At 42.4% G+C, this 26670-nt stretch overlaps 1 protein-coding gene across 2 annotated transcripts in view; it reads right to left on the bottom strand.

Moving 5' to 3' along the window:
• Positions 1–6791: 6791 nt before the first annotated feature.
• The window catches only part of Ryk (receptor like tyrosine kinase), a 78346-nt gene continuing 58467 nt past the window's right edge, over positions 6792–26670 (bottom strand). For both annotated transcript variants that reach the window (XM_055629847.1, XM_055629848.1), the window contains exons 10-15: positions 25991–26060; positions 20409–20541; positions 18806–18915; positions 18494–18653; positions 9011–9147; positions 6792–7887 (exon numbers count right to left, since the gene is read on the bottom strand). In XM_055629847.1, coding sequence (XP_055485822.1) covers positions 7776–7887; positions 9011–9147; positions 18494–18653; positions 18806–18915; positions 20409–20541; positions 25991–26060 — 722 coding nt within the window. In that variant the 3' untranslated portion in view covers positions 6792–7775. The remainder of the gene's footprint in view (positions 7888–9010; positions 9148–18493; positions 18654–18805; positions 18916–20408; positions 20542–25990; positions 26061–26670) is intronic.

Genomic DNA, 26670 nt, shown 5'->3' with positions numbered 1-26670 from the left:
CCTGGGCTGGTGGTCCTGAATACGTTAAGAAAGCAGGCTGCGCAAGCCATGAGGAGCAAGCCAGCAAGCAGCATGTTCCATGGCCTCTCCATCAGCTCCTGCCTCCAGGTTCCAGACCTGGTTGAGTTCCTGTCTGACTTCCTTCAGCAGTGAACATCAATGTGGAAGTGTAAGCAAAATAAACCCATTCCTCCCCAACTTCCCTTTTGGTCATAGAGCAATAAAAACCCTGACTATGACAGCCAGTTTACTCCCTTTCTCCACCAGCCAAAACCCTGTAGTAGTGCTAGCCTCACACCTGCCCAGAACACTCCAGCCCTTGAGTAAGTCTGTCAACTGTTTTCTTGGGTAGGCTGCTGCTTGCAAGTCCGTTTCCCCCAGCCAGCTGCCTAGTAAGACTCCTTTCTAAGTGATGCCCTTGCAGCCGGTCCCAAGTCCCTCCTAATGGATAAAGATAAGGAAATGACTTCTCCCTTTGCCCATACCCTTTTCTAGGAGCTGCAGCGATATGGCTGCAACCCAGCACTGACCATGTAGCCACATTAAAATGGCCTGTGATATGGAAGGGCAGGAGGAAAAGAGCCTGGGACGTAGCCACCCTCCTCCCTTTGGACTACAAAGCAAGAAGCAAACATTTACTTAACCTACTATTTGTTAGAGCAGATTCCACTGTAAGCAAATTTCTGAAGAAAAATGTGATAACCAACCAGGGTGGTTATCAATATGACTTAGCTTAGCTGACTTACCTTAGCTTTCATTTGCTCCTAGCCAGATCCCTTTCTAATCTCCCTCTGTAAAGCTTCAAGCTCCTACGAGGCTTACAAGCCCCTACCCACCCTTGCACTTCCATCACTAATACTACTTTTTACGTCATTAGAAATGTTGAGATGGGCAAGCAGGGTCTCCTCAGATGTCCTGCCACCCTTGCAAATACTCTCCTGTCATCTCAGTGGTATAGTGTTTTAGCCAGACTCCCTGGATTGAATCCCAGCACCCAGGGAGGCAGAGGCAGGCAGATCTCTCTGAGTTGGAGGCCAGCCTGATCTACAAAGCGAGCCCAGGACAGCCAAGGCCACATAGAAAAACTCTGTCTTGAAAAACTAAAACAACAACAAAACCCAACCAACCAACCAAAATCCACAGCACTACTTAGGCAACTGAGCTCAACTTTTATTCCTTGATTATATAACAGAAATAAGAAAGCCACTCTACAGAACTGTTAGGAGTCAGTGCCATGGCCTGCCACAAACACTGCTAAAACAAATGTGCTGTAGCTCTGATGTGACCCTTATATTGAGTTTCTATTACCTCCAGACCAAAGCCTGAACTTTGTGGTAGACTCTTCTTCATGGCACACCTGGCCATTTACCTCTGAACCTTCTCTCCTGGCAATTTCATTTCTCAACACTTTGGCCAATAACAGCACTCTGTCCATGGGATCAGGAAAGCAAATACATGACTCCGTACTCATTTGACTCAAGAAACACTACTAATGGAGTGTTGGGCAGCGTCCTACCGAATGAATTCCCCCCTTTTTGGGAAAGCATACTCACCTCCCATAACACACCAACACAAGAAACAACCTGTTACACACCTTCTGTCTGCAAGCAATAGTGAGTTCCATTTCCTTCGTTTGGAAAGTAAGGGAGTTAGGTCATCAGCTTCCCATCTCTAAAACACAGGACTACGGGAAAATCCAGTATTCATATCTACTTCCAGATCTTATATTGTTTAATGCACCTAAGGGCCACATCCTGTGGAAAGAGAACAGTGTTCCTTCGAGAGGGACCCAGAGGGTGAGGCCAGCAACAAAGGGAACCTAAAGTATGCAGAGACCTGAGTGGCCAGGGAAGGTCTAGTGGGGAGCTTCCCATCAAGGCCAGCACACCAGGCTCTTGTCTCTTCCTTTTCCTGCCTTCCCAGAAGAGGTGAGGAGGATCCTAAGGGAGCACTTACCACAAAACAAGAGCCTGTTGAGGTGACCAAAATGGCTGCCAGGTCAAATACACAACCCTCTCCTTCAGCTAAGGCATCTGTGGGTCTTGAAAGAAAGAGGGGAAGCAAAGGCCAGAGACACTAGGACACTGCCTAGAGATTCCAACACAAAACTAAACACACTTACTGTACACTGCACTTCCTGACCTGGTCAGGCCAAGGCCATTCTGGCTCCAGACAAGTTGGGGCCAAAGGATCTTTACTCATAATAGTAACTCTGGTATTTCTGTGAAGCCAGAAACGGTGACCAATGCCCCCTTGAGCCGCCAGGCTCTGAAGACAAATCCTAATGTGCTCTTTAGACACGCATCACTTCCGTGACTAAGTACTGGCAAACCCCTGCTGGCTGGGGAGATGCCGAGTTGGCAAAGCACCTGTCACAGAAGCAGAGGGATCTGGGTTCAATCGCCAGCACACACACAAAACTCAAATGTGGCAGTGTAAACCTGTAATCCAATACTGGGGAGGAGGAGAAACCATGAAGCCTACTGGCCAGCTAGTCTAGACAATCAGTGAGCTCCAAAATAATATAGTGGAGAGCAACTGAGGAAGATACCCGATGTTGATGATGCTGTGCACGCGTGCGTGCGTACACACACACATTATTAAATTAAAAGTCTAGCTGGGCATGGTGCTGCACATCCATAATTCCGCTGTTCATGATGCTGAGGCTGGGGGAATAAGTGTTCTAGTCTACATAGTGATATCTGATCTCCGGAAGAAAGTGTTAACAAACCTCTTGCACGTGCAAAGATAAAGTCTTAGGACTTAGTCCGACATTCATGTGTCATTATGCGAAGGCTTAGTTCTTTTACTACAAATTTTTATATAAGCGTACGGCCAGTTTCTGCATTATCTCCAGAGGCCACAGGTCCTAGGTAGTTAGGTCACAAAGCTAGAGCAAAGGCACCCTGAGGTGGGTTTTACAATGCTGAACACAGAGAATGTACTTAACTTTGCAAGCCCAAATAGAGGCTGGTACAAAAAAAAAAAAAAAAAAGGGAGGCCAGAAGTCAAAGCAGCGGCATCCATGACTGCACTGGCTGGGCTTTCAAGACCGGGAGCTAGAAGCCAAAAGCTTAGATGGTGATTCTTACCAGGTTTTCTCCTCAGACAGTGGCGGTCCTTGAATCCAAGTTGACAGAACACTTCTTAGAACCACCCTGCTTCCCTTCCTATCTAATTCCTGATGTACAAAACACACTGCTGGAGGGAACCCATGAGTCTGTCTCTACACAGTGGTAATTGCAAGGAGCCACTTATAGCCAGGCCCCATCCTTACCCATATAAAGCCTCTTTTGTCCAGGTGAGGGTGGGAGTGGATAAAAACTGAATTTCCTCAAGTGTGTGTGTTGCATATCCTTACAAGGGAATATTTTCCAGCAGAACGAAGTATTTGCTGGCCATGCTGCAGCATGGAAGAATCGTGAAAACCATGTGCTAAGGAAAAGACTTCAGACACAAAAGAGCACTTACTATATGATTCTGCGTAACGGGGAGTTCCGGATGGAGATTGAATAGATTAGTGATTGCCTATGGCCAATGGTGAGAAAGGAATGTGAATGACTTCGAACGGGCACTGGGTTTCTTTGAGGGGCAACACTTCTGAATTGGAGAACTGGCACCGCAGCGTCCCTCTTTTACTCCAGCATGTGTAGACTAAAGCAAGGCAAGGCCAGCCTGAGCCACAGTCTGAGAACCTCCTGGGCTACACAGTGAGGTCCTGTCTCAAAAATAAAACCGTAAGACACAAACCAAAACGAAACAAACTAAATGAGACTATGGTTATGTCCATTCAACAATGAACATACCAAAGCCCATCTACTTTAAATGGATGCACTAGCAAGTGTACCTCAGTAAAGCCACTTTTTAAAAACCTAACAAAATATAATTTCTGGGCTGGACAGATAGCTTGATGGTGAAGAGTACTCACTGCTCTGGCAGAGAAGCCAGGTTCGACTCCTAGCACCCACATGGTGGCTCATGGGAATCAGTAAGTCCCTTTCAGGGACCCGACACCTTCTTCTGGCCTCCACAGGCACCAGGCACACACACACTGTGCACATGGAGATATGCAGGCAAACAGACGCAGAAAATAAAAATAACTCTTTAAACTTTTTTCTAGAATGCCTACAATCCAGGTGTGCCTAGGTGCTACAGTCCTGGCAAGATCCTACGAGAATGTTGGTAGCTCCCTCACGAAAGGACCCAGCTAACTGGTGTTCTCGTTTTCCTGTCACAGCATGTGGAGCTGGGAAGACGGCTCGGTTGGTAAGGTGCTTGGAGTGCAGTGGAGGTCAGAGGACGACTTGCATGAGCCAATTTTCTCCTTCCACCGCAAGGGTCCTAGGAATTGAACTAGGTGACTAAGTTCGATGCCAAGCACTTTTACAAACAGCTACCTCGCCAGGCCAGAGGTCCTGAGGTCTATCCCAGCACCCACCAAGGTCAGTACTGGCGGAGTGTGACTGCTTCTAGCATTGGGGAAGCACATACAGCTGGATCCTGGGGCTTGCTGGAGTGCCGGTCTAACAAACTGGCAAGTTCCCGGTTCCGTGTGATGCTCCGTCTTAAGAAAACTCAGATGGAGCTGGGCAGAGGCAAGCGGATTTCTGAATTCAAGGCCAGTCTGGTCTACAAAGTGAGCTCCAGGACAGCCAGAGCTACACAGGAAAACCCTGCCTTGAAAAACCATAAAGATAGACAGACAGACAGATAGATATAGGCTGACAGACAGACAGCAAAAACTAAGATGGAGAGAGACTGAGGAAGACATTTAACATCTACTCATGCCTACACACACACACACACACACACACACACACACACACACACACACACGACCTCAGCATGCTATAGTGGCAAAGCAGCAGAGAGAGGAGACATGCTGGGATCAGTGTACCAGCCCTGGGTTCTTACTCCAGATCTGCGGTGAGAGAAAAGTACAATAGAGTCAGCCTGCTCTCTGTAGGGTTCCATGTCACTGAATTCAGGCAGCCTTAGCCCAGGAATGTCTGGGAAACTGCATTAAACATATAAAAGGCTTCAACTGAAAGCACAGCTACTCACACTCTGTCGGGGATTCAGAGAAGCATCTTAAGGGCCTTCAGCATTTGTGGACTCGAGACCTGGAGCCCACCTCCTTTGGGATACTGTGGAGTGACTAATTTTTGGATGCTGTCACTATGATGTAAGCCTCTAACTGGTATTAGCCTGTGCTAATTCTTGGAGGCAAGAAAGCAGAAAGCCAAAATATAGAAAAGATAGCCAGGAACACCGATTCCAAATATAACTTTTGGGCACCACAGTGTTAATCTTGGGTTTTCGTTTAATGATGCTCACTTTCAAATGGTGCTTATTTTCTGTTTTGGTTTTTTTGTTTTTGTTTTTTAAGAGTCCTGGAGACAGCCTTACTACTTTAGAAACAAATCACTAAAAGATGTTTTACTTTTAGCCAGACATGGTGGGGTTTATTTTGTAACTCTAGCACATGGAAAGCTGAGGCAGGGGAATGGAGGCAAGTTTGGGCCTAGCGTGGGCTACACAGCAAGATACTGTATCAAAAAACTTTTTAAAAAGTGTTGCCAGCAGAGACAGCTTATACTCGCATCTTGTGCTCCACCAGTTTGCTTCTTTCTTATAAACCTGCATGTTCTAAGGAGTTGGGGGGAGGATGTTCGGCAGTATTTACAAGCCACACAAAGCACTGGAGGAGGACTGACCATGGAAAACTTGGGACTGTTCTTTTCTTCCCCTGTCACTATCTCCAAATAGTTCGGCAGAGAAATCTACAAAACCAGAGGAGCACACACACATGCGTAGGTGAAAGAGCCTGACAAAACTCCAAAGTAAATGGACGTAAATGTTAACTGTGATGCAAGTCAGACAGCAACACTTTAGCTTTAAAAAAAAAAACTATGTGTCTATTTATGAGTATGTGCCTTCTTGAGTTTGTGGCACCGTGTGTGTGCCTGTTGCTAGAGTTACAGTGGCCGTGAGCTGCGTGTTGTGGGTGCTGAGATCCAAACTCAGATGCTCACAAGTGCTGACTTAACCGCAGAGCCGTCTCTCCAGCCCTAGTACGCTGCCTTTTTAAACAACTTTTATACAGAGAACTGTGATTTCTAAACACTGCTCCTGTCTGGAAACAAAAGAATGCACTGAGTGTCGGGAAGGGGGAAAACTGCAGTGCTCTGTTGTAGGTAATGTACACCCTAGTGTTTGCTGACTGGATGCCTAGTAAGATGCACCCTACTAGCAAAACGTCCAAGTTACAAAAGGTTCAAAAGAAGCATTTAAAAACCCAGACGTTTGGGGACAGAGTACATGGCAAACGCCACCAGCAGCTTAGAGCGTACGAAGGACCCTGTACACAGAACACTGAGCTCCTGGCTGGCTTGTGGGAGCCTTGTACTGTGGAAGCTGTTTTCTCAGATACTCTCTTCATCTGTAAGGCTTATTTTAATGTAAGACAGCCATGTTCTCCCTTATATCCCTGACAGGATGGGCACAGAGGCAGGCGGCTACAGGCCCAGTGACTCTCCCTTAGGTGGACTAAACCTGTGCAGAACTACACACATGCACTGACTGGCTCTGAGACATGCCTCCGTGTGACGCTTCCTTGTAAGAGTAATTCCAACTTCTTAACACGCCATGGAGGCTGAGCAGAGTCAGCTCTTCTTCTGTTAGGGTTTTGGAACCTGAGTCAAACTCCCATGGGATAAAAATGTGACCATCCAGCTGCTGCATATTCAAAGACTTTTGAGACACAACCACCAATCACACATAATAAGCAGTATTTTGAAGACCTGCATATAAAATGAGTCCTTTAATTTTTCAAGTGTTTTAAAAAACAAATTTATACTTAAGCCAGCCTTGAAGATAAGCATAAAAATCACCAATTTAAATCAAAAAACAAAAGCAGAAACAAACAAAAAAAAAAAACCCAAACCCACAACAACCAAGGCACTGGCTCTGTACATAGCCCAGGTGTACGCAGAGGGACCACGGCGGTGGAGAGAGTTCACTGTCCGGAACTGCATCACCTCCTTGCCCAGAGAGCAAAAATAAATAAGGTCATGAATGTGCCCCAGGCTTCGTCCAGCTCACAGGAAAGCTAGCCAAGATGTGACAAACTCGGGCCTGCTTCTAAGGAGAGCAGAGCCATGCTCACTAGACGAGCCATTCTCCATGCAGGGGCAGTATGTTCTTCTTAATTTTTATTTTTAAATTTCCTTTTCTCTTTACCTTTTCTTCAATTTTCCTTCTGCTAATATACTGTCTTTCCTTGTATAAGGCAAACCAGACACCTCTTTATCCTGTTTTTCCTACAAAAAGTACCGCATTTTGAAGACAAACCATTCCCAAAAGTAGTGACAAAAATATTAAAGTAGCTTTAAAGGTGAGACACCTACATTTCTTCAATGAAGTAAAACATAAAGATAAAATCAGATGGCATTAAGACAGCTATTCCAAATATCTGTATCTAAATAATTTTTAAAACTGTTTATTTTTTTTTTTAAGAATGCACCCCCTAGTCCAAAGAAACTATATTTTAAAAAATTTTTGGCCAAAACATTTACAAAACCCCTTTCGGTTCAACCTAATGAAAGTGGTATCTAAAAAAATACTCCACATTATGAAGTCTGTCTTTAAAAGCTCAGGTTTGAAAGCATTCCTAAGGCACAGTGTTCTGGGAGACAAATGTGTGCCTGCAGGCACTGCGCCACACGTGAAGCCTCTACACCAGGCACTTTCCTCCGAGCAGTGGGGCTGAGCAGTCAGACGTAGGCTCCCAGGGCGGCGTGGAACTCTGTGAGGCACTGGACCAGCTGCTGAAACTTAGGCCGCTCCTCTGGGTCCAAGGCCCAGCAACAGGCCATCACAGCAAACCTGTAGAGTGACATGGAAACATGAGTAGTAACGGCCTCAGTTACTTCCTGCCAGTTACGTGTTCTGTTTACATGGGCTTGTGGAGAGGCAGCCGGTGAACAATCGCTTAGTTGTACTATGTGTCAGCAGTTTCAGAATTAAAAGCTGAGTTATTCGGATTACACACAGTAATCTCAGTTCTTCAAGAGAATACAAAATACTCAGCAGATTCAGAGCTTCGTGTGTAAATACACAGAACACGGTCAAAGCAATGGCCCGTGTCGTCCTAGATGCTGTGGGGGAAGAACTTGGAGGAAGTGTTATCTGAAACCAAGACTCCTGGACCTACAGCAAAGCTGCTGCCTAAAACTGGCAGAGAACCCTTCTGGGGCCTCTGCCGACAACATTCATTTCTGCACCCCCTTCCCCAAGCAGCCCGAGCATCCCACTGCCATGAGAGAGAAGGTAAGCTACATAAGGGCAGGAGGCAGGAAGCACCTGTCACTCACTAGCCAGAGCATCTTCCTTAAGTATCGACTGATGCCTGGCAAGATCATAATGAGAGAGGCGTCTGTCTCTGTCCGTTTTTACCATGGTGTGGTATATGCACATGTCTGGAGGCCAGAGGACAATGCTGAGTACTGTCCTCCATTGCTTTCTTTTCCAGACAGAATATCTCACTGAACCTGGAGCTCACAGATGCAGCTATGACTAGCCAATGAGCTTCAGGGATCTGCCTGGCTCCACATACCCTGTGACAAGGTCAGACACACACTAGCACACGTCTCTTTTTAGTAGGTGCTGGTGATCTAAATTTGGACCCCAGGAAAGATTTTTCTAAGTACTGTATCTTTTTGTCTGTTTAAACAAAAGTCAGGTAACTGACACAGTAGCCCATCAGTTTCCTCACCATTATGTTACACTCTCAGGTAAATTTTTAGTAATTAAGATTATACACCACTGATACAAGATGCCAAGAGCATTAAAAAGTGACTTTGCCGTTTTCCACAAGGTCTAAGTCACATCTGAAGGCTCATTATTCTCAAAGGGGAAGGTTCTGTGTGCGCACAGGAACCTGCTCTCCTACTTTTATAATAATACAGTAAATGAATCAAAGCTCATGTCTGAGATCCAAAACACTCACAGCTCGTCGGGGCAGTTGATTGGCTGGGCTATTCGGTAACCATCTTTCAGGTAAGCGGCCATCTCAAAGGGGTCGATGTCCACGTAGGGCGTCTGGCCCAGAGTCATGAGCTCCCACAGCGTCACCCCAAAGGCCCACTAGGAAAGAAACAGCAGCATAATGAGGGGACATTGTAAAACTGGGTGCTGGTGATTACAGACAGCTACAGGTCAAAAATAGCAGCTGAACAAACTCTTAAAGAAAGTGAATACTGTTCTTAAAAAGAAATCTACCATACTGGTTAGCTTTTCCAGCTGGAGTGGGAAAGACAGCATTTTAATGTGTTCATCCTTCATGCGAACACTGGTATTATCTGTTCTGAGCAATTACGTCTGTTCGAAGAAACCATTTTTACCACTGGCTATAAATCATGCTACCCCAAAATTAATTATCTAGTGCTGGGAAATGGAAAACAACCTACGTGGACAGAGCATCCTCGATAAGTGCAGAATATATAGGCTATGAGAAGTCGTGGGCTTCTGATTTGCTTATGCTACAGGCCTGGGGGTGGAACTCGGGGAATAATGCACACAGAGGTGCACCGTGAGGTCTATATTTAACACTGTTATTAGCAGATGGAAACACCTTTCACACAGCTCAGTACAAGATCAGATTTACTTAAACTCAGCAGGTGAATGATCAGTGAGCACAGAACCTAAGCAGAGGCAGCAGGAGCCCTGGGGGGCTGACTAGGCCTTCCCCTGAGAAGGCCCAGCCCTGGCTCAGGCCGCTGAAAGTGCTTGGGTGGGGATGAGCTGTGGCCTGCTGCCAGCTGTGAACAACTGAAGCTGGGGAGAGAACAATGCCTGTGCAACAGCTCAAGAGCGCTCACAAGTATTTTGCAATGAGCTTCCCATCACACTCAGTTTCCCAAACAAACCCTAAGAAACTCACATTGGCAGCTTAGGGTTTCAAGGTAAAAAAAAAAAAACAACAGGTGAAATCTGCGGCTTGCCCAGCCACACATTTCTCAATGAATGAAAGCGCAGAACTGGGGGTGGGGCACATAAGGCAAATGTAAGTCTTTCTATAAAATCCAAGCCCAGTGCATTAAGCTTGAGGTTATTGTTTTTCAGTATGAATAAAATCTGAAAACACCATTTTTTTTTTAAAAAATGTCTTTCACAGGTTGAGCATTGCTAATGCAAAATGATCCAAAATCCAAGTTACAGAGCTGACATGACAATGAACAAATTGCTGTATCATGAAACTGTTTCATGCACAAAATCATTAAAAATAAATATTGTACAAAACAGAACTGTGTTTAGACTTGAGTCTCATTCCCACAGCGTGTGTGTGTGTGTGTGTGTGTGTGTGTGTGTGTGTGTGTGTGTGTATTTTCCCCCCTTCAAATCTGGAAAAAAAAAAAACAAACCAACAACAGGCATTTTGGATGAAGGATACTCAAACTATATTAGTGAACAAGCCACATTTTGTAACAGAATCTATATAAAACAAAACAAAAAACAGTGGAATGACATTAAAAATTACTCCAAAAAGTGATTCCTTCCTTCCTAGTTCCAGCTTCTGCTGGTCACCAGCAGTGTCTTAGTTACAGGGCTTAACATTTCCAATATATCGTTTGGAGAACGGTGGTGGGGAGGTGATACAATTCAACCCACTCCACAGTGCTACAGAAACTTTCAAGCAGCAGCACTGCCTGAATACCAAAGCTGTCCTTTCATGCAGTGAGCGCCAGAGCCATATGACCTGGGGGTCACTCTGGCAGAAGGAGGTATAAGTAACAGGTATAGATGAATGCTAGTCTCTATTTTAGGAGGTGTGTGTGGGGGGGTGTCTTTCTCTGTAACCCAGGCTGGCCTAAGACTCCAGCAGTTCTCCTTCCTCAGCTTGCTAAAGTGCTGAGAGTACAGGCACTTGCTATTTAAGACAAAAGAACAAAAACTATTTTTTTCATTAACAATATATCCTGACATGGCTTGCCAGAAAGTATACAATTTTTTTCACCTTAACACACAGCAGTCTCCCCTAGCCAGTTACCTGAGAGTACATAAATTACTATTCAGTGGAAAAGTAGAATAATGAAATCTAGTATTTGAAGTCCCTGCCTGGCTGGGACCCTGGCAGAGAAACACAAATGAACTTTCATGAGCAGAATCACCAGTGAACCTGAATGGCAAGGTATTGAGCTAAAAAGAACCACTTGAGTCTAAGGTTTCACTGTTTGTTTGTTGGGTTTTGGCTATTTTACCATTGCTTTTGCTTGTTTTCCTTTCTGTTGTATCCTTTTAAAGACAGATGCACCAAACTAAACCCGCCCCACCACTGCATTTTGGAACTTGGTGACTTGCTTGGTTTCCTAAACTTAGAGCTGAAGACAAATTTGCCTCAGTATAAATCATACCTTGAGGCTCACTCAGATCTGATGAGACTCTGATTTTAGGCAAATAAGTTAAAGCTTTTAGGCTTGTCAGGAAGAAATGGAAGTAATCTACTGATGAGGGATATGAAGTAGGAGGCCCAGTAGCAGAACATGACAGACTTACTGTTTGTATGCCTCCGCCATACACAGGTTGAACTCCTGGTCCCCACTGTGATGGAGCTGGCACGGTGGAGCTTTGGGAGGAGTTTACATAATCTCAGGAATGAGATTAGTGCCTTATAAAGACCTCAGCAAATGCCACTCTTCCTTGTGCTATAAGAGGACACTGCAGGAAGGACACTCCTGATGCACACCCTCAAGCTGGACTTCCCAGGCTTCAGAGTTACAAGGAATAAGCCTTCGTCCTGAGCTACTCAATCTATCAGGCACAGTCTACTAAGACACCGCTTAATCTCAAAAATCAGCATCTGTAGCTGCCAGTATGACTAATCCTTAGACACTTGCAAACCTACACACAACGGAAGACTATCACAGAACTGGCTGTTCATGCCACTTTCTCCATAAGCAGACACTTACACACAGCTTCATCTGAGCACTGGGGTCTTCTAAGGGAAATGAAGCAGAGAGTAAGAACAAGTCTCCAAAGCAACCGGAAGGAAAGATGCTCAGAAACTTACGAGATCCTGAAAGAGTAGCAGCTACAGACAATACTGCTGGGGGAATCGCTCACTTCTGGAAATATACGAATTGTTATTAAAGTATTTCCTATATTCCTCATTCTTAGGAAATATCAGGACAATTAAAATTAGAGTAATACAACTAAGTAGTATCTTAACATCAAGAATGTTACATCTTTGTGGAAAGCTGCTTCTGGCATGGTATTTTGGCTTACCTCTAGCTCAGCCGTTTTAGAGGTCATTGCTATTTTCTTTACTAACCAAGCTTATAGTCTCTTATTTCTCTGCCAGCTAGGACTTTCCCGTAATTCACATGACAGGTTGTTGCCGTGGGAAACTCTAGGAGTTTGGTACATGGGATTCTGCTTCCTGGCCTTGGCAGATACAAGTTTTATCTAAAGTCCCGGGACTGTCCTTGGCAGTCCATGGGAGAGGGGTGTTCTGTTCCTGAGAACTAGATAGCAAGTTTTGTGCAAGCCTGGGAGCCGGATCGTAATTTTTGTATAACCTTGAGTGAATTCTCAGACACCTTGCCATATGACACAATTACTGATACTGTGAGGAGATTCTTTTGTGATTCTTTTCTATATAAGTGTACGCTTTGCCTTCATTAAATGAGACTTGATCAGATGCCTGTCTTGTCTCCATTCTCCACATCTCTTGTCCCACATTATTCTAGTCCCTCTCTTAGGGTCTTATTCGACTGACCTACGGGCTGGATCATATCTTAAACCTCTATTTTCCAAAGTCTGAACTGATGCTTTCATCTCTACATTGTTCTTTTGTTCCTATATTAATTCTCTTACTGTAAACCTGATACTTAAATAATAGGTCTGACATTGCTGGTGTGTAAAATCTGCACCATGAAGACAACAAGTAACTACAATAATCTTCTGAGCACTACTCTAAAGTCAGTAATGGAAAATATAAAACAAAAGGAGCTCCAGACTTAAGCATCTTCCAGTAACTCTAGCTGTCACTGAGATACCACCATGGTTCCAAAGACTGCTCAGGGTGCGAGGTTGCAAACCCGAGGGTCTCCTAAGTGAGTCTGCTCCATACATAGCAATGGCCTCTAGAGCAGTAGGCAAACTGGAGTAAGATAAAACAGACTGCAGATGCAAGTTCTGAAGAACCACAGATTTTCCTCCCAGGACAATGTCCGCTAATGTCTACAAAGAAACAGCAGGCACACGGGGCACATTTGATTTTTGTCCTGTGGCCTAAAACTATTCAAATGCCTTAAAAAAGATCCCCCGAGAGCCATAAGTCATGCTGATAAGAGTAGCATGGAAGTCATTTCCTTGATTTGTTTTTCCCAAGAAAATGCCTTTTAAATACAATGAAGTACCACAAAGACAAGAAAACCAACATGAACTCTCAACTGTGCTTTCCTGGTTGCATTCACTACTCATCCTGTGGTAGAGTCTTGACAGCTGAACTATGTTAGCTACTATAATTATCTAAATAACTCAAAGGAGTCATCAATCAAAAAGTATTTTTTCAAATAAAGGAAAAGAAAGTCACAGCAGAAATCTGTGGTTGTGCCTGTATTTGATGAAAACGTAGAGCAAGAACAATATCCATTTGGTCTTCAGAGTGCCTATGTGATGTCACATCTTGGAATAATAGACATTCATAACTAGCTGGATTTCATTGTGTGTGCTTCCTAAGCTGACAGTTAAAAGCTGATGTTAGCATTATTAGAGTCTTAACGAACTGAAATACTGGATGTTTCCAGACAGAATTACAAAAACAAATGTGTTACTTTTATGATAAAACAAAAATCAAAGACGGCCTTGTCTACAGAACAAGTTCAAGGACAGTTAAGGTTATAGAGAGAAATCCTGCCTAGAAAAAATAAAACCCTACCTCCACCCAAAGAAAGAGAACTCAATCTGACTGTATTCATTGTTTTCAAGACCAACATCAGAATGTAACTTAATTTAATAATCTTTAAGAATTTAAAACAGTATTCAATGCCCCAAACTGAAAGGCAGAATTTTTATACTAACAGGCAATCACAGTCACAGAAAAAGTCATAACTAGTCCTTTCAGTACCAATTATTCAAGGTAAAAGACACCTATAGAAAGTATCTGTGTGCATGATTCTGTAAGAATTTAAAAGACAAAAATTTGAACATTTTTAGGAGTTATCCACATTAAATGTAACCAAGGGACATTCTTATAATGACATGCTAAACTCAACTCAAAAGAATTTTGAATAAGACAAAACCAGAATATTTAACCCATGGTGGCCTGTAATCCTAGCACTTAGGAGACTGAGTCAAGATTTCATGTTCAAGACCAGCCAGCCTGGAATATAAGAATGAGAACTTTATTGAAATGGGGTTGGCAGTCTTTAAGTTTAGAGAATTGTTAAGATGTCCATTATTAAACTCATAGTGATTAAAACAAAATGAAGCTGGACCAGTGAGGAGTCATATGGAAACATACTACAATAGATGTTTCTTATATACATATGAAAGAAATATAAATGTAAATAATGGAGGAGAATCCCCACTAGACATCTTCCACCACCAAGAAAAACCTCCAGTAACAGGAATGGGTTACATTTAAGTGAGTTGTTGCTAAAAGGGGGCCAAGGGAAACCCTCAAAACTTAAGCTATCACCAAGGCTATTGGTTGATCTCCACAAACTGATGGTAAGGCCCTACTGTTGAAGACAATACCTATGTACCTCATTGAATATGAAGAGGTCGCAAAGGTGCCTAACTAGTCTTCACCCCTCCTGACCAGTGATCAAGGTACTAGAAGGTGCTCTGCACACTAGCAGAGGAGAAAGGAAGCCACTAACCCAGTTACAAATCCTGAAATCTACAAATGGTGATCTGCCTGCATGATACGCTGTGACAGTGGCACAAATGTGGGAATAACCAACCAGTATCTGACTGAATTTAAGACCCACTTCATGAGCTAGAACCCACGCCTAATACTGCCTAAATGGCCAAAAACCTAAGTTTTGATAGACCACAGGCCTATAAGAAAGCCAAAATAGTATTGTTATACAAAAGGAATTTAGCAATAAAATGACTAATGACATTCTGCTTATAACCTGTATCACTGTCTTGCCCAGCCCTCATCAGAGAAACTTTTTCCCACAGTATATGGGAACTAATACAGAGAGCCTTCTCTCAGAGCTCAAGAAGGAGGCAGAAAGGTTATGAGAGTCAGAGGAGACAGAAGACACCAAGGAAACAGTATCTTCCAGATACAACAAGACTGATGTACATATGAACTCACAGAGAGCATGGGAGCATGCACAGGGCCTGGGTAGGTCCAAGTCAGATGGGGTCCCGGGGCTGAGAGAAGAGAGTACACACAGTCCCTAACCCAGAAGCTATCTCCAATTGACAACTGCTTACAAAGGAAAATCAGTTCTCTCCAGTGGAACTCATTGGGTATATAAGACACTTAAGTGCAGGCCCATGCTCAGAAGTAGGCGGCCAACACAAAACAAACTCAGTGCTATTTTGGGTCTCATGTTGCTTTGCTTAGGCATTCCTTTTTCTTTTTTTTTTTTTTTAATCTTACTGGTCTTTTGCATATTTGGGGGTGTTTCAAGACAGGGTTTCTCTATGTAGCCTTGGCTATCCTGGGCTCGCTTTGTAGACCAGGCTGGCCTGAAACTCAAGAGATCCGCCTGCTTCTGACCTCAAACTCACAGAGCTCTGCCTGCCTCTGCCTCCCCAAGTGCTGGGATTATAGACGTGTACCACTGCACCCAGCTGCTTATATTTTATGAATTCTGATTTTGTGGTTTTATGGATTTTGTTGTATGTGTGTGTGTGAGTGTGAATATTTCTTATAGTGTTTGTTTCTTTTTAAAAATTCTGGTATGTTTGCTTATATTTGCTTGTTTTCTAAAGAGAGATAAGGAAGGCATGGACTTGATGGGTGGGGATATGGGGAGGATCTGGGAAAAGGTGTGAGAGAGGAGAAACCTCAATGAAAATACATTGTATATGAAAAAATATTTCAATTGGAAACTAAAAAAAATTTAAATAATAAATAAAAAATAAAGCTGTCAAAAAACAAAGTATTTGGTATAACTGATTGTAAGACAAATTCTTACATAGATATGGATGCTCATATAACTATAAAGGTAACCAACTCTAAGTATGACTTTGTGATTTTTTTTTTTTTAACATGATGTTACAGCAACCCAGAGCAGTGCATTCAGGTACTACCTGTACTGTTTAGAGATGAATTATATTCACTAGGGCCAACCCATTGAGTCTATCTGTACCATTTAGGCATGGATTACACTAACTTGAATCCCATTCATTCAGTTTATGTTTGTTCTAGGAATCCTAGAAAGTATGTAACCATAAGTGTGACTTAAAAATCTCTTTGTTGGGGCTGGAGAGACAGTTCAGCACTTTCTGTTCTTCTAGAGGACCCAGGTTCAAATCCTAGCACCTGGATGGCAGCTCACAAGTGTCTCTAACTCCAATTCCAGGAAATGCAGACATACATGCAAGCAAAGTACCTATATGCATAAGATAATAAAATAAAAATAAAAATCGCATTGTTGATTAATTGTATAGGAGAAAAGCTACACAGACACAAACAAGTCAGCGAGGCAATTCATGCTGAAGCGCGACTGACATCAATAAGCACTTCACAAGTCACCCTTCCGGACATCCCACAAGCCCTTCTGAAACACTACCTGTCAGTGTTCCTTTTCCTAAGAAAAAGCTTAACATTTCCAGTCTCTTGAAGTTTACCTTAAAATAAGATTATCGTCTAAGAAATGTCTCCTTTTTCCTGCCCATCAAACAGTTTGAGTTCATAAAATTATGATTTCAGCAAAGCTATACACATCTACTGGTTTTAATTTCAATAAAACTTTAACTTCTGAATGTTAATGTTAGAGAAAGGAGCTGCTTCATGATGAGAAAGCTTTGAAAAGACAGCCCAGACTGGTTTCCGCATCCTCCACGGTGAATCCTTAGGTTCAGTCTCTAAGACGCAGCATTTATTTTCCTCATCTGCCACTTTCTTCCCAGCATGTACCTAGGCTTCTCTGTGAGCAACATGAAGCAGCTTCCTTCTGGTGTCAGCCCTGCAGCTCCTCCCTCGGCCAGGTAATACCCATTCTTACAACCATGTAAACCTACAATGCCCATGTCAAATGCCCGCTGTTTTGTTTTTTAAGAGAATAGTTAATTTTAAAACAAGTAAAAAAAAAAAAAAATGATTTCAACAATATATACATTGAAAACCTTAATTAACAGGAAGAGTGTTTATTTCGGACATTTGGCTCCTAAAGCTGACAATGAGGGAATAAATTTACTGTTTTAAACCACTGAGGTTGTAGCAATTTGTTATAGCAACCAGCAAAAACTAATCACTGAGGGAGAGAGTGTAAGTAATCAATGTAAATAACAAACTAGGAAACTGGTTTCAGTAATGCACTATTAAAGGGGAAATGTGTAAAGCACACAAACTGAAAGGAAAAGGCGGCTCTGAAGAATAAATAAAAAATACCAGGAGACAAAACACAAGTAGCCCAGCTGAAACACGAGATCAAATCCCAATTATTTCACAAGTAATGCAACATTGTCAAATGATGACTTAGGGACCTTAATAGCAGAACTTTTTACTAAATTTCCAAATACACAGCTCCAATATATAACAGACAAAAAAATTAAAACACACACACACACACACACACACACACACACACACACACACACACACACATTAGGTTTTCATTCTTAAGATACAGTCACTGTGTACCCTAGGTGGGTCTGGAACTCATGATCCCTGTCTCTGCCTTCCAAGGACTGGGAATATAGTATGTGCCTCAATGCCTAGCCTGATTATGATCTAAACTAGAATAAAAAGTCAAGCAATGGATGGAAAACTTACAGGAGACGAGTAGGTGTGGCTTCTGAAACCACGTCACTGCACAGGAGGGCACAACTGTGTGGTGTGGATGAGGAGACACGACTGCGCTGACCCTTAACTAAAACATTGTCATCACTGTAGATGAGACAGGCTGCTGAACTGAGAAGAGGCCATTTGCAGAGAGCCACACATTCTGTGCTTTAGTAGCCACTTGGTCATTCTGAGACTCGCACAGGGAGATAACAAGCTGCTGTCAGCTCCCTAATCCTCAGTGCCCCACTCTGACACCCAGACATCAGTGCCTGCCTTGGTGTAAATGATGCTGTCTTCTCAGCTTGAGTGAGCAGGGAGAACACACAGCACAGGCCCAGGATTTGGGCCAGTTTTGCTGCTTTAAGTGGGTCAAAAGGGAGATAACTACACATGCACTCTGGATGAAAATTTCCAGGAATAGTAACAAGATTTTTAAAAGAACAAAATGGCTGAACACCGTGGAACAAAAAGCTTTCCTCTACGTGCTGCTGACACCTGGCCTCCAGTACTCACCACATCACTAGCGCTAGAGAATTCATTATTAACCAGACTTTCCAGAGCCATCCATCTCACGGGCCTGTTCTCATTGTCCCCGAGACAGTGGTAGTCCATGGGAAACAAGTCTCTGGAAAGGGCATTGTCTGTGATTTTCACTTGAAGAGTGTCGTCGATGCTGAGAAGTGAAAACAGAAACATTAAAGGCATCAGGGATTAAGACCCACCGCTCCCTATAAACAGTCTAAGCCCCACAGTGACTCCTGGACAGAGCCCCAGACCCAGGAAGCACTACCCGTCTAATGACAGTGGCAAACCCCTGACACCTACACACAGTTCCTAGCAGCCAGGTCTTTATGGATCACTTCCCGTCTTGCCAGGTAGCTCATCCCACAGGCAATCTGAATAGCCATATGTACAAGGTCTTGTTGGGAAATTGCCTGTCATAACAGAAAAAAATTATAAATAAATAAAATGACAGTTTGCAGATAGTACAAAGGTAGTCTTCAATCTAATTACCTGAGTCCACAGTCCCACTCCAAAACACTTCCTTGCACCTACTTAACAAGTTTTTAAAACCTATTTCTCAACTAACATGTGCTCTGGGAGCACCGTATACTGATCATCTATTGTAATAGCCCTGTTCTGTAATGGCACTTACCATCTACGTGACTTTATCTGTAAGATTTACCTTTTGCATCTATCTCTTTAAAATCAGCATTACAGAAGAGCTTCTCCGTGATTTCTGCTTAATGAACACAGACTCTCTAAAGCAATGTCTCAAATGACTTGTTCTATTCTTTTACAGTAGTAGGTTTTAACAGATTATCCCCTGGGGGCATTCCACAAAAACAAGTCTCTCTGTTGACATGCTCCTCTAGCTGCATACCAGCAGTGCAGGTGTTGCTCCCCTGGTGATGCTCAGGGGTCAAAGCCTCCAACTACACAGCTCTATTCCTTCAAAGCACAGCTTTATTCTTCTAGCTTAAACAACATATCATACACATTGAGCCAAATACTCAATGCATATCTGAGTTTATTTTTATTATTGACTACAATACGTATGCTATTATAAATCTTAAAATCAACTTAACAAAACCAGAAAGTATAGTTGAGAGCTAAGCACCCAGCAGACTTTCTTACCACTCTCATAACATGTCTGGGATCTGACCAGATGTTCACAATGAAGTGCATGGGTAGTGACAACAAAGAAACTCTTAAATGGTAGCATCTCACAGGCACATTAAGAATATTCCCTAGTAGGGAAGTGGGGTCTGCACTGGACAAAGGCTCACTTGCCAGCTTTCTGATCACTTCCCCCTAGCGGGACTGCCTTGCCAGGCCACAGGGGAAGAGGACACAGTCCTGATGCAACTTGATGAGCTGGGGCAGATGGGAAAGGGAGCTCCCCTTTTCTGAAGGACAGGTGAGAAGGAAGGGGAAGAAAGGAAGGGTGGGTCTGGGAGGAGAGGAGAGATGGGGCTACAACCAGGATGTAAAGTGAATTAAAGACTTTATTAATTAAAATTAAAAAAAATAATATTCTCAATTATCTCCAATCATCACTGCTGTTGGCACATATAGCTCTGTAATAGTTTCCACTCCTAGAAGGAATGGACACGTCTTCAGAAGTTATCCCAGAAAGGACTCTGAGATGCTGTCATAGGGCATCAGAGGTGATTATGAATGAAAACCTGATGGACAACAGAAAAACCCATCAGTCAAATGTGCCCCATCAGGAACCATAAGCCATCTTCATTTATCTCTAAGTCAACAACAGTTTATAAATATCTCCTGGTTCACTGAGGTTTTTGTTTTGTTTTGTTTTGTTGTTTTTTTGTTTTTTGTTTTAAGGTTTTCAGACACTGTGTGGACGTTTGGTAATATCTACTCCCAAAGACATCAAAAACTGTATTTAGGGAAATTTTCTCACCTGCGGATTGTTGGCTTCTACTAATTTGCACTGTCGTAGAAACAATTTAAGATTTCCCCAATTCATGTACGGCAATATCACCATGGGTTTTTCTCCTTCCTCTATGCACACATGAGTAATAGGAAGAAGGTTTCTAGAAAATAGTAAGAAATTGGGAAGGATACAAATAAAATCTAAAACCTTTTAGATTTATCTTAAATTAAAATATAGATAATCAAAAGCAAAACAAAATCCCAAACTCACTTAAAAAGATGACAATTAAAACATTTACAAATGTTCTACTTTTTAAACCTGATGTAAACAGTCCCCATTTATGTAAGCTTTCTTTGTAGGATAAAAATGACTAACACAGAATGAATCCCTTTGTACTGCTTTCCTGAAAACACTCCACTGCAGAGGATAGTCACAGACAGCTGAAAACGGCTCGGCCATGAGCACATTATGTTACTATCGCACTAACTTCATTATCACACTTAAAGTAAAATCATAATAATTTTTTAAAAAGCCAAATCTAGTCTTTAACAGGTTGAAACTGTCACAAAAGTAAAATATTTGTGGTCAGATAGAATTTGGAACTTAACCTTGAAAAATAAGAGTCACTATCTGAGTGATTTTGTGTGTGTGTGTATGTGTGTGTGTGTACAAGCATGCCATCCCCCCTCTCCATTTGGCCTTAGTTTTCAAAGTTGTAATGTGGATTTCACCACCCACAAACAGCTTTTATGTACAAAACAAACCAGGAATGTGGTGAATAATCTTGCCTACTTTATCTCTCCTGGCACACACACACATACACACACACCATCCTCCTGTGTAATGACACTCCAACTGATATGGAAATAACTAATTTTCCCCAAGGCTGTAACTATTTAAGTAATTGCCTCCTCTCTACTAAGCCAGAACTAATCACAGACTCACTTTATATGTTCAGTGTGTTAAATCCTATGCCATTACATTTACTGCACATTTGAAACACAGACACATAACAATAGCCTGAAAGCACTCCCATTTCTTAGTAAATTCTATTCTTAGGGATAGTTTCATAAAGAATTAATGAAACATAAAAGGCTACATTAACGAGAATAGCCAATGGGATATCAATAGTGAAAAGCTGCAAATAACATGAGCAGCCAAGAATAATGAAATAACACGTTACAGTTGAATGATCAAAGAGAGATGGTAAGAAAACATGAAAAGAGCTTACAGAAACTAAGCCACAAACCACACATTCACAGAACAGTCACAGACAGAGGGGAAACTGCAGAAATACACCAGGAGGGGCTGTCTTTGACTTGTAAGACTACAGTAAGTTTCTAAAATGTCCTAAAAATGTCTCCAACTGATCAGAACTGTTAAGGGGCATCTGTCCCTAAGAGGTAGGGGACCCTCCTAGGGCTTCTGCTTGCATTGCAGCTGAGTGGCAGCCATGCCAGGGAGAAACGTTAGGTAACCTATAGACAAAGTTCAAGTGTGAAGAGAATTCAGGCGTCATGATATTCCACACCCCTGTCCCTTCCCCTGGGCTGCTGGACATTTCCACTCAGGGAAAAAGGAGAACATTCGAAGGACTGCAGACACCCCCTCTGTCCTGAAGCCCCCACACACACTACAACTCAGGACCCACCTTGAAAAAACCAAGGCAAACCCTGATTTCAGAGCGAGCAGGTGAGCTGGCCCACTTCTTTAACCTTAATGGCCTATCTCTGCTCTTTCACTCATGACTGAAATTGTTTAGCGGGATTAATGACATTCTGTTTAGATACAACAAATAAGCTAATAAAATCAAAACTTTTATCCTATAACCCCAGGATTAAAATCCTCTGAAACTGGTGGTTAAGAGCACTGGCTGCTCTTGCAGAAGGACCAGGTGTGATTCCCAGCACTCACATAGTGGCTCATACAGCTATCTGTAACTCCAGTCTCAGGGCATCCAATGCCCTCTTCTGCCCCCCTCGGGCACTGTATACACGTGGTGACAGACATACACATACACAAAACTCCCATATACATAAAATAAAAAAGAAAATAAACAACTCTGGAAGCAGTAATAAGCTTTATAAAAATGTTTCAAAGAACAAATGACGGCTCTTCACTCTGCCCATTTTACAAAGGAAAGGAGGGCAAAGAGAAAGATCTAAGGTATCAAAGAATGGATGGATGTGGTAAGAGGGCAGAGACAAGGCGGGGCACAACTGCCTCCCGTGCTGCGCATACTTGCAGCCCTTAAGGCTGCATGTCATTCAGCATTAACAAGTGTCATCATCAGGCATGCTGGGCTGATGGGGACTTCAAACCACAAGAAATGGCTTAGGGTTCACAGACATGAAGTAATGAAAGCAGATTATTTTTAATTTATACAAGGTTTTTTGTTTGTTTGTTTTGTTTTTTGAGACAGGGTTTCCCTATGTAGCTTTGGCTGTCCTGTACTTGCTTTGTAGACCAGACTGGCCTCAAACTGACCAAGCTCCCTACCCCGAGTGATGGAATTACAACATCCCAGCTACAAGTATTTACTTATGATAAAAACAAACAAACAAACACTTATGTTTATAAGTTCCAGTGGAAAAGCAAAAAACAAACAAAAAATAGAATTTCAAGATGCTTTTAAGAGTGTCAGTGAATCAGACCCCTTCATCTCAGAATGTTAAAGCCCAAAGCAAGCCTTGTGAATTATAGGTTACAAGTAGCTAAGAAGGTGTCGTGTGGAAACAGGCAACATTTCTTGCTGAGTGCACAGTCTGCATGACGGACTCTATGGGACGGATCTTAGGATTACTGTTTCATTTTATTCTATGCCTAGTTGAGCTCTAGGCGCAAAACAGGCAGCTAATGAATTGAATCAATGTGAACAAACACACAGCCATGGTAAAATACTCTGTTAAATATTTAAATATTCAGTTAAGGCGAGGTGCTGAGATGCTGTACAGCCTAAAGCTGCAAGACAGAATGCTGCAAATGATCGCCTGGAGGGGCGCTTAGCCAAGGCATGACTGGGGCTATGGTAGATCTAAGAGTCCTTCTTGGGAAAAATCTGGCTTTGTCTGCATGTCCCTGACACATGCTTCTGCGCTGACAAGTGCAGGTTTCCCTGGGTGAGAGAACTGGCTTGGAGTCTAAGCCCTCAGCTGGCACAGTAGACGAGCAGAAAGTGCTGCTGGCCTTCCTTCTAGGGTGTGTGTAACACACATCATCAGGCACTCAAAGCCCTGGCAAAAAATTGTACTCCAAAAGCCTCAAGGAAACAAAACATGTTTTTGTTTTTTAAACAAATATAACTTAGTTTCCTTTCCTCCTACTTTTCTTGTTAAGCAAATACAGCCTAAAGGGGGGACTGTCTATCCATTCCTCTACAAGTGAGGACTGCTATGCTTGGGGATGAAACTGGCCAATGGATGGCAACATTCTTGAATTATACAACTGAACTCTTCCAAGGAACACCCTCACTGCTCTTCAATACTGCGTTCAACTTTTTTTTTTTTTCAAAAGCCTGGTTTCTTCTTCAATGAAAATGTTAAAAATGAATATTTATTTTTATATTAGTCAGTATCTACATCATAATAAACCTAATGCTACACTATCTTGGGATCTGAGCTTTTTAACTTCCTATCCTAAACAAAGTATGTTTCCTTTTTCTTCTGCTGCTGAGATTTACTGGACCTTAATGCTGCCTTCATCTCAGCTGATCAGAAGCTAAGAATTATGTTGTGTTTAATCCCATCCAAACAGATGTCCTCTACTCTTGGCTGGTTTTCTTTTCTACCACCACAATGCCAAAAATCTGTCTCATTTTCATTACCGCAGTACTTATTTTTATGTGGCTGTCATCTTTTTAGGCCCTCAAAAAACAAAATGAAAAGAAGAAAGTTTGTGTATTCATACTTTTTACAAGAGCTCACGCAACTGTCCAAGTCCACTGAAATGGAAACTGATGGTGCCCTCTGCATACATACTTTGTCTTTCCCAGAAGTCCTTAGACCCTTCCAACACACAAAGTCATGGTTCACTTTTCAGACACGTGAAATTCTCAGCAGTCATACAAATTAAGCTGAGTAATAGTCCTTGTGTGTGGTATATGTACATGTGGGTGTGTGCACAAGTCTGAGCATGTGCACAGAGGTTACAGGTCAATATCATATGCCTTCCTTGACTGTTCTCCACTTTGGTCTTTCTTTAACTTGGAACACACTGGTTCAGCTAGGCTGGCCAATGAACTCCAGATATCTACTTGTCTGCACCCCAACAACTCTGGGTCATAAGTGTGTTCCACCTCCCAGACCTCTATATGATACTTAAAAAAAAAAAAAAAAAAAACAACTTTACCAGCAGAGCTTAAAGGTGCATAACTTTAATTCCAGCACTTGGGCACTTGGGAGGCAGAAGGAGGCAGATCTACATAGTGAGTTCCAGGTCAGCCAGGGCTATATAAAAGCTCTGTCTCAAGACAGACAGACAGACAGACAGACAAACAACTTTGCCATGATACTGATGCTGATGTCCCCAATGATTCCTGGTCTAGAAGAAGGTGTTCTTCCTCCAAGTTCTTCCTCCAAGTACTTTTTGTGAAATCATACTATGATTTTAAGGGCATATGTAAGAAATGAAGTACATAAAATGTGCTACCATTCAGTGAACTACTTAAGTACCCTTTTTAAATTGGGACAGGGGTTTAGAGTTACCAACTTGAAAATCTAGAAAGTGTTTCTGTTACAATAAGAAATGCATTAGGGCTGGAGAGACGGCTCAGAGAATAAGAGCACTGGTTGCTCTTTCAGAGGTCCTGAGTTCAGTTCCCAGCAACCACATGGTGGCTCACAACCATCTATAATGGGATCTGGTGCCCTCTTCTAGCATTCAGGTGTAGATGCAGGCAGAACACTGTATACATAATAAATAAATCTTAAAAAAAAAAAAAAAAAAGAAAATCACACTTAATTTAAAAAAAAAAAAAGAAAAAAGAAATGCATTAATTTTGCTAAATATAACAATACTGCCCTTCTTAGGTATATACTGGAAACACAGTAAAATATTGAGATATCTAACAAAGTATCTCTATAGACAAATATACAAATGACTATTTCTAGATACATGATCTCTACCACAAATAGACACATACATACACAAACACGGGCATACATATATACACGAGTGCACACTCATAACAAACATAACCTTACATATCCAAGGGTGGCTGACTATTTTCGTCAATGGTGTTCTATATATTTAAATTTTTCATCACAACTGTCTTTAATGTGTGTATCACTTTGCCATATTTTTAAAAGGGAGACAGGTGCATAATATGTATATAAAATTTTAGAAAGCTGGGTTGTGCCCATTGATTATTTTTATGTTCTCTATCTTCTTCATCCTTTACTGTTTGCAAATTGTGTTCAATGAGCATGTACTTACCTTTATATTCAGAGAAAACACACACATACACACACACACACACACACACACACACACACACACACACACACTATTCCAAAAGAATTCAATTCATAACCAGACATAATGTTCTTAACATTAAGTAAGAATGCGGAGCTGTGCTGTGCTTGGGGCCGAGGTGTGCCCTCTGCTCTCACCTGTGATGGAGACCTCGCAGCTTACAGCTCTCCGTAAGCATCATTGTCACCTGAACTTCAGACGCTTGGTCTAAACAAAGAAAAGACACTGCCGTGAATAACACTGTATTTGTGACACTAACATTTCATTAGTAAATATCATTTTCTGCAAAGTATATTTTCACAGTGTGTTACAAGCAGCCAAAAGTTGCATGGCAGCAAACAGAACCTTGCTGAAGAGGGCAGCTTTCACACAAACGCCTGAGTGGATGACAGAATTTGGTAAGGTTCCATAAGCCACGGAGAAAAGGCAGCAGCAGATTCAGAAAATATACAAGGCAACAGAGGGTTCATTCCCTCTTTAGTAATACAAACTATTTAGGGAATACTGACGCCCAGATGGAGCCCAGCAATATTATAAAATGACTCTCGGTCTCAGTACTAAGGGAAGATTCCCAGGTTGAACTAAGAGAGGCCATTTCCCCATCAGACTGATACAGATAAAAAATTCAGTTGCCCACCAGTCTGGGCAAGAGAGTGTGCAAACAGACTCATCAGTAAAGTCCTGGGAAGGCAGATGGGAGAAGCGACATTAACAAGCCTGAGAATGCACTTGCGCCTGCATCGTCAGCCAAATGTGGAGCCACTGAGAGCCACATGGGCTCCCTGGAGCACCCCACACAGACACATGGGCTCCCTGG

The sequence above is a fragment of the Psammomys obesus genome, unplaced genomic scaffold (assembly GCF_907164565.1).
Source record: "Psammomys obesus unplaced genomic scaffold, mPsaObe1.curated_primary_1811, whole genome shotgun sequence".
NCBI lineage: Eukaryota > Metazoa > Chordata > Mammalia > Rodentia > Muridae > Psammomys > Psammomys obesus.
The sequence above is the reverse complement of the archived record's forward strand: the minus strand, read 5'-3'. Positions and strand labels throughout refer to the sequence as shown.